Source organism: Cetorhinus maximus, chromosome 20, assembly GCF_964194155.1.
Source record: "Cetorhinus maximus chromosome 20, sCetMax3.hap1.1, whole genome shotgun sequence".
Taxonomy (NCBI): Eukaryota; Metazoa; Chordata; class Chondrichthyes; order Lamniformes; family Cetorhinidae; genus Cetorhinus; species Cetorhinus maximus.
In genome coordinates, this window is record NC_135898.1 from 20,797,747 (window position 1) to 20,814,851 (window position 17,105).

General features: G+C 45.2%; 1 protein-coding gene across 13 annotated transcripts in view; it reads left to right on the top strand.

The window, feature by feature from the left end:
• The window catches only part of ikbkb (inhibitor of nuclear factor kappa B kinase subunit beta), a 505,718-nt gene that overhangs the window by 471,484 nt on the left and 17,129 nt on the right, over positions 1-17,105 (top strand). For all 13 annotated transcript variants that reach the window (XM_078565689.1, XM_078565694.1, XM_078565690.1 and 10 more), the window contains 6 exons: positions 1,412-1,529; positions 2,708-2,777; positions 7,249-7,337; positions 12,356-12,445; positions 13,176-13,300; positions 15,193-15,300. In XM_078565689.1, the coding sequence (XP_078421815.1) occupies positions 1,412-1,529; positions 2,708-2,777; positions 7,249-7,337; positions 12,356-12,445; positions 13,176-13,300; positions 15,193-15,300 (600 nt within the window). The remainder of the gene's footprint in view (positions 1-1,411; positions 1,530-2,707; positions 2,778-7,248; positions 7,338-12,355; positions 12,446-13,175; positions 13,301-15,192; positions 15,301-17,105) is intronic.

Consider the following 17,105-nt stretch of genomic DNA (forward strand, 5'->3'; position numbering starts at 1 on the left):
TAACAATGAAGACCTCAGGGCTGCATCCTGTTTATACCAGACCGTTATTAATACTGCACTTTTATTAATAAATGCATTGGAAAACATTACTCTACGCAACCAATAAGGAAATAGCAACTGCATATAGACGTTAGATAGAATGGGTGTGTGAAATGCAAATGGAGAAGATTGTGGGGTAATTTAACAGTGGTGTTTCACAAAATGGCGAAAGGGTGTCAAAACAGACAGAAATAAGACTTGATGCAAGCGATTTAGGAGGGAGAGGAGGAGAAATCTTTTTACACAGAGGGTTGTGAGGCTGGGAAATGGGTTTGTGATTGAAGTAGACACTACAGCAACATTTAAGAATAGGCAGGAAAAGGGGATAAAGGGTGTGGGAACAGAGGAAAGACATGGGGTTAATTGTTCCTGTGTTGAAAGAGATACAGTCACTCTCTTTAACAGCACGTTCAAGATCCTAGGCAGACTCTAGTGGACCTTGCACCCAATAATGCTACCATTCAACAGCTCCCTCTAGAGATCCTGTGTTGCTCGTACCAGCGCTGGATTGCAGTTAATCATTGGAGGCCATTGGGCTTGTCCTGCCTCTGCTAGTTCTTATAAAAAGCCATCATGGGTGCTCCCAAATCTCCCTGTAAATTCCACATCCTCAAATACTTGTAACTACCTTTTCAAAATTATTTATGGAATCAGCTTGTACCACCTTTGCAGGTCAAGCATTCCAGATTCTGACAACTCTGAGTGAAAACATTTCTCCTCATCTTCCCTCTAGATCTTTATCCAATGATTTTGAAGTCATGGCCTCTGGTTATTGACCCATTCACCGGAGGGAAGAATTTTTCTCTCTATTTTCACTCTGCTCTATCAAAACTCTTTCAAAGAGCAGCCGTGCCCAGTGTCACATCCCTGCTTTTTCTCTGTAATCCTGCAATTCCTCATCTTCAAGTACCAGTCCAATTCCTTTTTAAAATTATTTATGAAATCAGCTTCCATTAACTTTTCAGGTCAGGAGTTCCAGATGCAAACAACATTTCTCCTCACCTTCCCTCTAGGTTTTGTTGCAATTATTTTAAATCTATGACCCACTCACCAGAGGGAATATTTTTTCCCTATCTCTACTCCATCAAAACCTCTCAACATCTTGAAAACCTCCTATTCAGTCACCTCTTCTCTGTTCTGAGGAGAACAGTCCTAAATCTCCCAAACTCTCCTGAGAACTGAAGTCCCTCAACCCTGGAAACATCCTGGAAAACCTCCTCTGTATCCTTTCTGAGACCATTACATCTTTCCTGAAGTGTGTGGCCCAGGATTGTCCACGAAATTCCAGCTGAGGCCTAACCAGTGATTTATGGAGTTTGAGTTTGTAGGTCTATTTGCAGATTGGGTTAACTCCTTTTTAATTTTACCCCAGGTTGAACCATGTCAATGTGGTAGCAGCGCGAGATGTTCCCGAGGGAATGCAGAAACTTGCTCTCAATGATCTGCCCCTGTTGGGAATGGAATATTGTGAAGGAGGAGATCTTCGCAAGGTTAGTATTCAACTCCAGTTGGGGCCACTCTGTGTTTGACAAGTGCTGCTAACGCTCATCATGTTACTCTAACCAATGAGGTGAGTTGGCAGGTCTGTGGTCCGATTTCTTTCCTCCTTTCATTTCTCCTCTCCGTATGCTTCTCCTTTCCTCTCTTTCTCCATCCCTCCTTCTCTCCTTCATTTCCTATCTTTTTCTGTCCCAACGCTCTCTTCCTCCCTCCTTCACCTCTCTCCTTTCCCTCCTTTCTCTCTCCCTCTCTCATCATCGCTCCTTCTCTTTCTTTCCTTCCTTCCCTTGCCTCTCTTGCTCTGTTCCTCACTCTTTTCCTCTTTTCTTCTCTCCCTTTGCCTCCTTCCTTCCCTCTCTTTCTCTGTTGCTCACTCCCTTCCGCCCTCTCATTTCTGCTTTCTCTCCCTCTCTTCCTCAGTTCATCACTTTCTTCCTCCCTCCCTCCATCCCTTCCATCCTTTTCCCTTTCTTTCTCTGTCCTTTTTGCCACCATCTCTTGACTTCACTGTCTGCCTCTCTCACTCCCCAGCCCCGGTCTCCTTTCTCTGATTGAAGTGGACGGGACATGACACTGAGGAAAGAAGCTTTGGGCTAGGTCAGTGTTTGGCAAGGCCAGTGGAATTTCCCCAGCACTAATTTTCCTGGTGTGGTGAGCATGGGAAAAATGAGAGAGTGGAAAAAGTGCGTGCTGATGGGTAGGTCATTGGACTTTGCCAAAAGTGAGCCAGATTGGAAATGGCAGTCAGATCTGTCCAAGGCGGGGGATGAAAGGAGAATGGGTTTCCAATCAGATGTGAGCCATGGTGCTACTGCGGAGGCTGGATAGCATATTTACACAGAGATTTCATTGTTATTAGTGTGATTTCATTCATGTATGTGGGCTGCCTTCGTGATAACAGTGGGAATGTGAGCTGTGAATTTGAGTGCACTCAACCCTGTCCTTTGATATGACTGTTTTGTTCAGTGTCTTTGATGTGTGTAATTTTGATTCTTGCTTAATTTGGAACCTTCCTCGAGCAAGTCAGTTCCTGATGACTTTTTGACCATCTTGAGCCTTATTGCAGCTAGGCTGCTCTGGCCCTCAACTAGTCAGGAGCAGCTTTGCTTCCCATTGTTCTGTGCACTATTCACACTCTCTAACTTTACTTCCTCTGTTATTATCCTAGTTCCTGAATAAATTTGACAACTGTTGTGGGATGCGTGAGAGTCCGGTGCTAACCCTGCTCACAGACATTGGTGAGTACAGCAGGTGTCCTTGAGATGTGTCCTTGCACTCTTAGCAAGGAGTTACAAAGATTGTTGATGGTTCTGCATTATCCCAACTGTTGACTAATCTCAAGAAGGCATCATCTATAGAGCTTGATATCAAAGCTAAAGGGATTAAAATATCACACCAAGTTGCACGGGCAAGTGGCTTGTATTCCCTCGAGTATGGATTACGGGTGATCTAATTGAAGTGTTTCAAAAGATTGAAGGATCCACAAAATCTCACAGTGCAGAAGAGGCCCTTCAGCCCTTTGAGTCTGCACCGACACATGAGAAACACCTGACCTACCTACTTAATCCCATTTACCAGCACTTGGCCTATAGCCTTGAATGTTAAAGGATGTGAGGCAACCCGCCTCCACCACCCTCCCAGGCAGTGCATTCCAGACCGTCACCACCTCCTGGGTAAAAAAGTTTTTCCTCACATCCCCCCTAAACCTCCTGTCCCTCACCTTGAACTTATGTCCCCTTGTGACTGACCCTTCAACTAAGGGGAACAGCTGCTCCCTATCCACCCTGTCCATGCCCCTCATAACCTTGTACACCTCGATCAGGTCGTCCCTCAGTCTTCTCTGCTCCAACAAAAACAACCCAAATATATCCAACCTCTCTTCATAACTTAAATGTTTCATCCCGGGCAACATCCTGGTGAATCTCCTCTGCACTCCCTCCAGTGCAATCACATCCTCCCTATAATATGGCGACCAGAACTGCACACAGTACTCCAGCTGTGGCCTCACCAAGGTTCTATACAACTCTAACATGACCTCCCTACTTTTGTAATCTATGCCTCGATTGATAAAGGCAAGTGTCTGATATGCCTTTTTCACCACCCCACTAACATTCCCCTCCACCTTCAGAGATCTATGGACACACATGCCAAGGTCCCTTTGTTCCTCGGAACTTCCTAGTGTCATGCCATTCATTGAATACTTCCTTGTCAAATTACTCCTTCCAAAGTATATCACCTCACACTGTTCAGGGTTAAATTCCATCTGGCACTTATCTGTCCATTTGACCATCCCGTCTATATCTTCCTGTAGCCCAAGACTCTCAACCTCACTGTTAACCACCCGGCCAATCTTTGTGTCATTCGCAAACTTACTAATCCTACCTCCCACATAGTCATCTATGTCATTTATATAAATGACAAATAATAGGGGACCAACCCTGTGGTCTGGACACTGGCTTCCAGTCACTAAAGCATCCTTCTGTCATCACCCTCTGCCTCCTACAACTAAGCCAATTTTGAATCCACCTTATCAAATTACCCTGTATCCCATATGCATTTGCCTTCTTTATAAGTCTCCCATGTGGGACCTTGTCAAAGGCTTTGCTAAAATCCATATAAACTACATCAACTGCACTACCCTCATCTACACACCTGGTCACCTCCTCAAAAAATTCAATCAAATTTGTTAGGCATGACCTCCCTCTGCCAAAGCCATACTGACTATCCCTGATCAAACCTTGCCTCTCCAAGTGGAGATAGATTCTCGCCTTCAGAATTTTCTCCAATAGTTTCCCTATCACTGACGTGAGACTCACTGGCCTGTAGTTCCCTGGCTTATCTCTACAACCCTTCAATAATGTAGATAGGAAATAGTTTCCCTCCATGTGGATGAGTCCAGTGCAAGAGGGCATTAACTTAAAATTAGAGCTAGGCTGTTCATTGATGAATCAGGAAGTATTTCCTCTCAAAAAGAGCGGTGGAAATCTGGAACTCGGCCCTTAAAATGCTGCTGAGGTTAGGGGTCAATTGAAAATTACAAAATTGAGATTGATGGATTTTTGTTAGGTAAGGAAATTAAGGATCAGGGAACAAAGACGGATAAATAGAGTTAAGATACAGATCAGTCATAATCTTATTGAATAGCAGCACAGGCTCAAGGGGCCAAATGGCCTCCTCCTGTTCCTATGCCACACCAGTCGTAGGCTGCCTGATCCAAGAAGGTAAGATATAATATTGAGCTGTTGGCTCCCTTGTCACTGCGAGGTGCTGGGGGGGGCCCCCTGTTTGTATCTTAATTTAAACGTACTACTCACTTTGCTGAATCTTACGTTTCCTGGATGTTGCCAGCTCAGCCCAGCGGTCATGGCGTGGGCTTCTGTACAGACACTCTAACGATCACACCCCACACTAACAGCCCTCCCTTCCTCTCCCTTGGTTGCCTGTGATATCATCCAGCGTAACCTTTAGAAGTGACTGTTCACCTCATTGTCCCTTTTTCCTGATGCCAGCTTGTGTTAATTGGATCAGTGCTGCCCTCGTTCCCTGATACTGAATTTATCCGTTGACTTGGTTTCCTCTCAGTCAGTCAAGCAGTGGCTCATATGTCAAGAGATGTGAATTTGATTCTAATTGCAGGAGAGTGGAGGCACAGGGGAGAATTATTAATGGGAGGAAGGAGGTTGTGACTGTCGTCTCATTTCCTTCTTCCTGCAAGAGAGTATCGGGGACTGCGAAACTCACGTTAACGCTCACTCTTACTCACTGATGCTGATTATCAGCCAAGCAACTGGTTTTATGTCAAGCTAAATGCGCTGCCACTCACATTCCTGTTTTCAACCTCTTTCTTCATCCCTTTACCAGTTTGTTATTTACCATTATTGACTGAGAACATTGTGCAAAATTTATTTTTCTCCCATGTCTGTGTTCTCCCCAACCATATTCTGCCAGGGATAACGTCCATCCATGGAAGAGAATCATAGAATGGTTACAGCACTGAATGAGGCCATTCGGCCCATCATGTCCATGCTGGCTCTCTGCACAAGCATCTCCGCTAATCCCCCTCATTCCCTTTCCCCATTAACCCTACTAATATTTTCCTTGTCAGATAATGATCCAATTCCATTTTTAAAGCCCCGATTGAACCTGCCTCCACCGCATTCTCAGGCAGTGCGTCCCAGATCCTACCCACTCGCTGTGTAAGAATGTTTTTCCTCATGTCACCATTGCTTTTTTTGCCTATCGTTTTAATTCGGTGTGCTTTGGTTCTTGATCTTTTCACCAATGGGAACATTCCCTCCCTATCTACTCTGTCCAGACACCTCATGATTTTGAACACCTCTATCAAATCTCCTCCCAACCTTCTCTGCTCCAAGGAAAACAGCCCCGATTTCATTGCAGGCAAGTAACCTTTTCCAAGACCTGGCTACTGGTTCCTCACCGACCCTCGCTTCATTCCAGAGACTGACCGGGGTAAATTTGGTTTGACGTGTTTTCTTTTGTGCCCCCCCGGGACACTGGTCTCCAGATTCTGGTGTGCGGCGCCACCCTTTTCCACTCCCCCTGCTGCTTTTCCAATCTCGGTGCCTGGGGGTACCCATTCCTAAAGACCACCATAGCTTGATCTCTCTCTCTTTCCCTTCCCTTACCATCTCCCCACACCAGGGTAGGAACCAACAACAACAACTTGCACTTATTATAGTGCCTTTAACGTAGCAGAATGCCAAGGTGTTTCACAGGCATGATTATCAAACAAACTTTGAAGCTGATCCACATAAGGGGACCAAAAGCATGACCAAAGAGCTGGGTTTTAGGGAGGGTCTTAAAAGGAGAAGAGAGAAGCAGGGCAGTCTAAGGAGGGAATTGCTAAGCTTAAGGCTTCAGCAACTTGAAGGCACGGCCGCCAGTGGTGCAACGATTAAAATCAAGAATGCAAAGAGGCCAGAATTGGAGGAGCGTAAAGATCTTGGAGAGCTGTGGGGCTGGAAGAGGTGACAGAGTTAGGCAGCGGGAATGAGAGGCGAAGGAGGTGGGAAGGGAAAGACAAAAAAAGACAAATGCCCCAGTTATGGGAATGACAAGGTCAATCAGGGAGTTTGTAACTGTTGTGAATTACAGGCTTCAAGCGGCTGTGGATGTGGACTGCAGCAGATCAAGGAGGCAGCTCACAACCACCTTCTCAAGGGCAATTAGGAATGGGCAATAAATGCTGGCCTAGCCAGTGACACTCATCGCGTGAATGAATTTTTTAAAAATCAGGAGAGTCCAAGCCTTTTGCCTTATTGCGTGAGCCACACATAGATTTTCCATCCCAGCTCCCACTAATTTCTAGATATCCCATGGTGCTGAGACTTGATCTTGGTGTTCAGGCACAGGATTCAGGGAACAGCATGATGAACAACCCTTACAGACTCAACTGTAGCCCTGATCAAAACTCGAAGGGCAGAATAATTGCAGGGGTAATGGGAAAAGAACATACCCCTAACAGGATTGCCCTTTGAAAGACTTGATGATCCGAATGGCTGCCTGTACCATTCCAAAGGAGGAAGGAACAGCTAAGGTGTGAAGTTTGAGATCCTGCATGCAATGAGCTTGAGTAAGCGGTGGTGCGAAGAGCCTTGATTTCAACACTGTAATGACGGTTGTGTTTGCGATGGTGTGTGCAAGCTGGAGTGATGGCTGATCTGACTGTTGGGAGTCTTTGTGTTTTAGCCTCTGCCCTCAGGTACCTGCACGAAAACAGAATCATCCATCGTGATCTGAAGCCAGAGAATATTGTCCTACAGCAAGGTGAACAGCGGGTGAGTGATGCTAGGCTGGCTCGGGACACGGCGTCATTAAATATTGCACAAAACCTGCTGTAGCAGTTTCCAGTTTGGTTCTGCTGTTGTAAATGCATTTATGGGCATCACTGGTACTTCTTGCCCATCCTTAGTTGGCCTGAGAAGGTGGTGGTGAGACATTGCCGCCTTGCTGATCCATTTCAGAGGGCAGTTCAGCCTCAGCCACGTTTTTGTGGATCTGGAATCTCAATGTAGGCCAGACCGGGTAAGATTGGTACATTTCCTTCTCGAAAGGACATCAGTGAACCTGTTGGATTTTTGCAATCTGACAGCTTCACGGTCACTTTTTTTTTTAGCTGCCTGAATTTTTAAACCGAACTCTCATTCTCAAACTGGGATTTCAGCCCACATTCTCTGAATTATTAGTCCAGGCCTCTAGATTACTGATTGAGTAATTTAACCATTGTGCCACCATACACACAAGGAACTTCATTCCCATTCTTCTCTGTAGAAGTATCATGATTTTCAGTAAAGGAAGGTGGCGGTGATTCTTTGTACTGTTCTTTCAACCTTTTACTGTGAGGGACAGGAGGGGGTCATTCAGCCCCTTGACCCCCTTCTGCCATTCGATGAGATCAGGGCTGATCTGTATCCTAACTCCATTCGCCCAACTGGGCTTCATTTCTTTTGGTTTGTAAAAGACCTATCTTAGATTAAAAATGATTAATGGAGCTAGTATCTGCTGCTTTTTGGGAGACAGAGCTCCACACTTCTACCACCTTCGCAAAAAGAAATGTTTCCTAACTTCTCTCCTGAATGGCCTGGCTCTGATTTTAAGATTATGCCCCTTGTCCTAGATTCGCCCGCTAGCCTATCAATCCACCCGAACATTCCCTTTCAAAACCCTTAAAACCTCAGTCAGATTTTCTTTTAGCCCTTCTATATTCCAGGGAATACAATCTTAGAGTCATAGAGGTCTACTGCACAGAAAAAGACCTTTCGGCCCATTGAGTCTGCGCCGGTCAAACAAGTACCTAACTATTCTAATCCCGTTTTCCAGCACTAGGCCCATAGCCTTGGTATGCCATGGCATCACAAGTGCACATCCAAATACTTCTTAAATGTTATGAGGGTTAATGCCTCTACCATCCTTTCAGGGAGTGAGTTCCAGATTCCCACCACCCTCTGGATGAAAAAATTCTTCCTCACATCCCCTCTAAACCTCCTGCCCCTTATCTTAAATCTATGCCCCCCGGTTATTGATCTCTCCACCTAAGGGAAAAGTTCCTTCCTGTCTACCCTATCTTTGTCCTTCATAATTTTATACACCTCAATCATGTCCCCCCTCAATCTTCTCTGGTCTATCCAATCTCTCCTCATAACTAAAACTCTCCAGCCCAGGCAACATCCTGGCAAATCTCCTCTGCACTCTCTCTAGTATAATCACATCCTTCCTATAATGCGGATTCCAGAACTGCACGCAATACTGTAGTGTTTTATACAGTTCCAGCATAACCTCCCTGCTCTTATATTCTATGCCTCGGCTAATAATGGCAAGAATCCCATATGCCTTCTTAAAATAGCAGGACAGGCAGATAAGGTGGTTAAGGGACCGGTGGACATGCATACCAAGGTCCCTTGGATCCTCGGTACTTCCCAGGGTCTTACCATTCATCATGTATTCCCGTGCCTTGTTTGTCCTGCCCAGGGTAATCACCGGACACCTATCCGGATTAAATTCCATTTGCCACTGATCAGTCCATCTGACCAGCCCGTCTACATCCTCCTGTAATCTAAGGCTATCCTCCTCACTATTTACAACCCCACCAATTTTCGTGTCATCCGCGAACTTACTGATCAACCCTCCTACATTCAAGTCTAAATCGTTTATCTATACCACAAACAGCAAAGGACTCAACACCGATCCCTGTGGAACCCCACTGGATACAGGCATCCAGTCACAAAAATACCCTTCGACTATCACCCTCGGCTTCCTGCCACTCAGCCAATTCTGGATCCAATTTGCCAAATTGCCTTGGATCCCATGGGCTCTTACCTTCGTTATCGGTCTCCCATGCGGGACCTTATCAAAAGCCTTGCTGAAGTCCAAGTAGACTACGTCAAATGCATTGCCCTCATCTACACACCTGGTCACCTCTTCGAAAAATTCAATCAAATTGGTCAGACATGATCTCCCCTTAACAAAACCATGCTGACTGTCGATTAATCCCTGCCTCTCCAAGTGCAGATTAATTCTGTCCCTCAGAATTGCTTCCAATAGTTTCCCCACCACTGAGGTTAGACTGACTGGCCTGTAGTTCCCTGGTTTATCCCTTCTTCCCTACTTGAATAACGGTACCACATTGGCTGTCCCCCAGTCATCTGGCACCTCTCCTGTGGCCAGAGAGGTATTGAAAATTATTGTCAGCGCCCCTGCTATCTCCTCCCTTGCCTCACTCAACAGCCTGGGATGCATTTCATCCGGGCGTGGAGATTTATCTACTTTTAAGCCTGCCAGACCACTTAGAACTTCCTCCCTCTCTATGCTAATTTCTTCAATTATATCACAGTCCTTCTGCCTGATTTCCATACCCACATCGTCCCTCTCACTTGTGAACACCGACACAAAGTATTCATTTAGAAACCTACCTACCTACCCTAGTTAATGTAACAAAAACAGAAAATGCTGGAAAAACTCAGGTCTAACAGGGTGGTGGAGCAGGTGAAGCTGGATAGAAGGCCAGTGATAGGTGGGGGCAAAGGAGGGATTGCCAAAGATGTCATGAACAAAAGGACAAAGGGGTGTTAATGGTAGTGGTACTGGCTAAAGGAGGTGCTGATGGTGGCATTAAGGTCGGAAAGCAGAATGTGATAATAGTTAATGCAATCTCTCCTCATAATCTAACTCTTGAAGCCCTGGGAACATTCTGATAAATCTGTGCTGCACTCCTTCTAAGACCTGTATAAATTATTGTTCCCTTTGAGATTTGATATTCCTGCGATGAGTCTTGATGAGTCCAAGCTAAGCTTCGACAACATGTCTCTTTTTATTCAGCAATACTCAAGGCCAGTAAAGTGCAGTGCCTGGAACTGTACACAGTACTCCAGATGTGGTCTAGCCAAGGCTTTGTGCAGTTGTAGCAAAACTTCCCTTTATATTCTAGCCCGCTAGTTCATAGATCATAACATGATAAGCACAGTAGGAGGCCATTTGGCCCATTGTGTCTCTGTTGGCTCTTTGAAAGGGCTATCCAGTTAAGTCCTGCTCTCATTTGCTCTTTCCTGCAACATTTGCTCCCATTCAAATATTTGCCCCAATCCCCCAAAGATTAATGGCTCACTAACCTCCTTAATTATTTTCTGTACCTGACCACTACATTTTAGTGATCTGTGTACATCAACCCCTAAATCTCTCTGGTCCTTCACTGTTTCTGGCTCTTCACCATTTTAAAAAAAAAACACTTGAATCTATTCCTTTTTTTGGTACAACCTGGATAATCTCATGCTCAGCTTCATTGAAACCCATCTGCTACAGTTGCCCACTCGCGTAACTCACCAATGTCTCTTTAATTTTTTGCTCCTTGCTAGGCCGTGGGATCTTTTACATAGATCTGAAAGAGCAAACAGGGCCGAGCTTTGACTTTTCATCTGAAAGGCATCACCTCTGACAGTGCAGCACTCTCTAGGTACTGCACTGGGAGTGTCAGCCTAGATTATGTGCTCAAGTTTCTGGTGTGGGACCTGAACCCACAACTTCCTAACCCAAAGGTAAGAGCACCTAATGGCCAAGGCTGACAGCTGTGAACTGATGACATAGCCTCTAGTACCTGAATACACATCTGGAGGATGTTTCCCTTCATTTACAAACAACTGCATGAGCTCCAACCATTTGAGCACCAGTGGTCAGAGGGTTAAATCCATAACTTCAGCCTTTGGGGCAAGTATTCCGTCTGCTGAGAAAGTGATGTGTGACTGCTGAATTTGTTTTTGGAAGAAGCTTATTGTGTTTCTTGTCTTTACGACTCAGAGCTGACATTTACATTTTATCAGTTGTTTAGCACGGTTGGAACAGTGAAAGCTGCTTCCTTCTTCACACAGCTCTCAGGAGTAAAGCCATAAATAAAATATTCCAGTGTGGGTTTTGGTAATCTGTGACATTCATTGGCTGAAAGACGCACATCCTTGATAAGCACACAAGATCATTCAGTTAATCTCTATTGCCAATCCTTTATCCACAGTTTTCTGACCTCCTGACTCAATTTTCTTGAATGACATTTTCACAGCCTTCCTGAGCAATTCCTGGCACAACCTCTTACTTGATCAAAGCCCAGTTTTTGCCTGCGCTCAATGCCCTACCACCCTCAGTGCCCTGATCATGTGGTCCTTCGAGTCTTGCTTGACCAATCCCATTGTATTCTTTGAAGAGGTAATGGGGAGAGTAGATAAGGGTAATGCATTAGATGTAATTTATCCAGACCTGCAAAAGGTCTTTGATAAGGTACCGCATAATAGTAATGAATAAGGCCAGAGAATGATAAAACAAGTAGCAGAATGGAGAGTGAGCTGGCTTCAAGACAGAAAACAGAGGGTAGGGGTAAAGGGCAGTTATTCAGAGTGACAGAAGGTGGAAAGTGGTGTTCTACAGGGACCAGTGCTGAGACCACTGTTCAAAATTTATATATAAGACTTGTGTCGATTTTGGAATCAAAAGCACAGTTTCTAAATAGGCGGTTGACACCAAATTGGGAGGGAATAGTTAATAGTGAGGAGGACTGCAACAAATTAGAGGATATGAGCAAGATTGGGCTTATAATTGGCAAATGAAATTCAACATGGATAAATGTGAGGTATTACATTCTTTATTGCTGGCATCCTGAAACCACCAGGAGTTTTCTTTTTTAATGGGATATATTCTATATCCGCTTTCCCTCAGGAACCCCAGTCCAAAGTTAAATTCCACCATTTAACATGACACACAGATTGCTCCTTAGTGTCTGTGTATTGAAAGTTTTTGTTGTGTTTTGTTTCCAACCCAGTTAATCCACAAAATCATTGACCTGGGCTACGCCAAGGAGCTGGATCAGAGCAGCCTGTGCACCTCTTTCGTCGGGACTTTACAATACCTGGTAAGAGCTGCTTCATAGCGTTCTTACCTGCCATCGAGCCCCCTTTTACTAAAGCATTGGAAGAGGTGGAATGTCCGAGTGAACTTTTCCCAGGCAGGAACTGCTGCCTGGCATTGAACCAAACTGAATGATCTTTGATTGGAATAAAATGCTGATGGGGTGATTGAAGAGGGGTGGGAGGAGGCTCCTGTGGAGCACAAATAGCAGCACAGACAATTTTGGCCAAATGGCCTGTATCCTGGACATTCTGTGCAAAAGACCCATTTTTGTTGGTCAATCAGTCTGTGAGGGAGGGGGTGGGAATTCATGGATTGCACACTGAACGTAGAGGAAGAAATTGGTCCATTTTATTTTTGTATTCATCCTTGGGATGAGGGTGTCACTGGCTAGGCCAGCATTTATTGTCCATCCCTAATTGACCTTGAGAAGATGGTGATGAGCCAGCTTCTTGAATCGCTGCAGCCCATGTGGTGTAGGTACACCCACAGCTCTGTTAGGAAGGAAGGTCCAGGATTTTGACCCAGCGACAGTGAAGGAGCAGCGACATAGTTCCTGGCCAGGATGGTGTATGACTTGGAGGGGAACTTGCAAGTGGTGGCGGTGCCCTGAACTTGCTGCCCTTGTCCTTCTAGGTGGTAGAGGCCGTGGGTTTGGAAGGTGCTGTCATTCAGTTGGTTTCCCCACTGATGGTGTCAGTCCTGTGCTAAAGTGTAGCATTGACTGCTTACAGGCTCCAGAGCTCCTGGAACAGAAGAAGTACACAGTGACAGTGGATTACTGGAGTTTGGGAACGCTCACCTTTGAATGCATCACTGGAATCCGGCCATTTCTACCCAACTGGCAACCCGTAGCCTGGTAGGTGTCAGGGAATTTGAGTTTAAACTGAGAGGTGCAAGAGATCAATGTCGCACGCGTGTGAGGGACTGAATGTGGAGGATAAGGCATATTGGAAAGATCACAGGGTATGCAAATCCTCTGTAAAGCATGAAGCTTCTGCACAGACACCACACAGTTGGGTTCAGGAATGTCTGATGAGGCTCTCAAGGTTTCTTCCCTATTTATCTCAGATGCCTCCCCTTAGACTCCCTCTGATGCTGTTGCCTTGGCAGATAAACAAGCAAGAATCTTGTAAGCCCAATACCCTGGTTAGCAAGGGTACTAGATAAATCCATAACCTTATGTGTCAACCTTGTGTGGCTCAGTTGGTAGCATTCTTGCCTCTGAGTTACCAGTTTCCAGGTTCAAGTCCCACTCTAGGACTTCAGCGCAAAAATCAAGACTGATATTTCAGTGTAGTGCAGAGGGAGCGCTGCATTGTCAGAGGTTCCGTCTTTCAGATGGGATGTAAAACCGAGGTCCCATCTGCCTGCTCAAGTGGATGTAAAAGACCCCATGGCACTATTTTGAAGAGGAGAAATTATTCCTGGTGTTCTGGCCAATATTCATCCCTCAATCAACGTCACAAAAACAGGTTATCCGGTTGTTATCACATTGCCGCTTTGGGAGTTTGTTGTGTGCAAATTGGCACATTTTTCCTGCATTGCAACAGTGACTACACTCCAAAGTACTTCATTGGCTTTAAAGTGCTTTGAGATGTCTGGAAGTCATGAAAAGCACTTAATGAATGCAAGCCTTTCTTTTTTTTTTAAACTCCTCATCAAGTAACTGTCTGGGATTTATCATCCAGCTGATGCCTAGGGGTTAATGATGCTTAAATTTGGATTACCAAACTGTCTGACAGCAACCAATTCGATTGACACACTCACACAAGTCCACTCCCAGCAGGATTGACACAGGCTCAGGAGTAAATGAATTCACTTTTTATTGTATATTGTCAAAGAAGAAGTTAGATAACAAAGTCATGAGCTCACAACCGTTTATCAGCCTTAGAATTATCGTCAGTAGCACAGCATTCCATAGGATATCCAGCACAGAAACAGGCCATTCAGCCCAGCCAGTCCAAGCTGGTGCTTCTGCTCCACTCGAGCCTCCTCCCTTCTTTCCTCATCTAAATCTGCCATCCTAACCCTCTATTCCCTTCTCCCTCATATGTTTGTCTAGTTTCCTCTTAAATACATCTATACTATTCACTTCAACCACTCCCTGTGATAATTGGTTACTAGGGTTATTTCACAAAATAAGTAAGAGATTGGAGAGAGAGAGTTTAGTAACATGTCAGTAATTCAGTGGTAACTGCCGATAATGGTTGAAATCGGTTTTATTGGGTGGTTGAGCTGGTTGGTTGAGTTGGTTTGGTTAATTTGTTTTCTGTTAGTTAGTGCTAATTGAAGGTTTGTCTGTAAGAGAATTTGAAGAAGTGAGGAAGAGAGAGAAAGGAATAAAAGTGCCTTGTGACGTTTTACTAAATTAAAGATGCTATATAAATGCCAGTTGTTGTCTCAGGTATCAACTGTTTGCAGGAGGTGTGGACCAGGTAGAGTGAAATGTCCTAACTAACCCATGCCCTCCGAATCCATAACAAACATCAGAGAATACAGATGTCAAACTTCACCGTCTGGACCAAATAGCAATCTGCTCAAGAGGGAACAGTGCACTGCATAGCACCCCACCAGACAGTGGGTGGGACCAAACCAAGAGTTTTAACTGATATTGTGGCCTCACGGGATCCAAGGAATTCACTTTTCAATCATTGCAAGATTGAATTCTGCAGTTTTGGAGCTAGGGAGAGTTTGCGGTTGTTTTACTTCCTTTATGTTCCCACTCACTCTGGTTTTCTCTTCTGCCAGGCACAGTAAAGTGAAGCACAAAGGGGATTGGGACATTATGGTGTTTGAAGACATGAATATGGAGGTGAAATTTTCCAACCGGCTTCCAGAACCCAACAACCTCAACAGGTGTGGATTGCTGACTCGCTCCTGATATGGCAGAATCCAGATCATTTGGGCAGAGGGTGGAGTGTGCATGGGGTCAATTTCCACTGCCCTTTCCTGGAGATCAAGGCCACCCACAGGTTGTCCAAAGTGCTGTCTGATTCAGGTGAAAGACCCGTTTTAATGTGGACTTGAACTGAGACCCCAATTGCCATTTTCAGAATTGGGGGGCTGGGGTTTGGGGTGGGGGAGGGGGGGCTGGTCAGAGTCTGCGCCATGCACATCCTGCCCAGTCCCACAGGCAGTGGACCCAAAGAACCTCAGCAAAAGGTCAGAGTTTGATTATTTTTTTGTGGGTAGCAGAGAAGCAGGAGCAGACTGAGAGAAAGCAAAACAAAAATAAAAATAACTGGAAAAACTCAGCAGGTCTGACAGCATCTGCGGAGAGTAATACAGTTAACGTTTCGAGTCCGTATGACTGTTCAACAGAACTAAGGAAAAATAGAAAAGAGGTGAAATATAAGCTGGTCTAAGTGGGGGGTGGGACAGGTAGAGCTGGATAAAGGGCCAGTGGTAGGTGGAGATAACCAAAAGATGTCACAGACAAAAGGACAAAGAGGTGTTGACGGTGGTGATATTAGCTAAGGAATGTGCTAATTAAGGGTAGAAAGCAGGACGAGCAAGGTACAGATAGCCCTAGTGGGGGTGGGGAGAAGGAATTGAAATAGGCTAAAAGGTAGAGATAAAACAATGGATGTAAATACATTAAAAATAATGGAAATAGGTGGGAAAAGAAAAATCTATATAAATTATTGGAAAAAAGGGGGATCGGAAAGGGGGTGGGGATGGAGGAGAGAGTTCATGATCTAAAATTGTTGAACTCAATATTCAGTCCGGAAGGCTGTAAAGTGCCTAGTCGGAAGATGAGGTGCCGTTCCTCCAGTTTGCATTGAGCTTCACTGGAACAATGCAGCAGACCAAGGACGGACATGTGGGCATGAGAGCAGGGTGGAGTGTTGAAATGGCAAGCAACAGGGAGGTCTGGGTCATGCTTGCGGACAGGCTGAAGGTGTTCCCCCCACCCCACCCACACTAGGGCTATCTGTACCTTGCTCGTCCTGCTTTCTACCCTTAATTAGCACATTCCTTTAGATAAAATCACCACCTTCAACACCTCTTTGTCCTTTTGTCTATGACATCTTTTGGTTATCTCCACCTATCACTGGCCCTCTATCCAGCTCTACCTGTTCCACTCCCCCCTTAAACCAGCTTATATTTCACCTCTTCTATTTTTCCTTAGTTCTGGTGAAGAGTCATACGGACTTGAAACGTTAACTGTGTTCCTCTCCGCAGATGCTGCCAGACCTGCTGAGTTTTTACAGGTATTTTTATTTTTGTTCTGGATTTCCAGCATCCGCAGTTTCTTGCTTTTATCTGAGAGAAAGCAAATCTTGGGTTACAGTCACCCTGGGAACCCTGGGCTCTGTGATCATGACACTTCACCCCCGCATTGGGAGCTCAGCCAAATGCCAGTGCTCGGGACTTTGGAACAGAGGGACAAAAGTTGCTGATGACAAGGATGTGGCAAATTGCTACCAAGGCTGTGGACAGTGCCGGAGGTCAGAGGTGGGAAAACAAGGGGAAACAGGGATAAGTGGGAAGTGAGAGTAAGGACAAGAAATACATGTTTACAGGGGAAAACCTGACAGGAGGAGGAGCTGGCAAACTAAGGCTCCAGTGCTGAAAGAGGAAGACTGGTGTCAGAATGGAGGGAATCACAGTTACATCTCCCAGTTCTCCATATGAGGGCTGGGGCTGGGGATATTTGT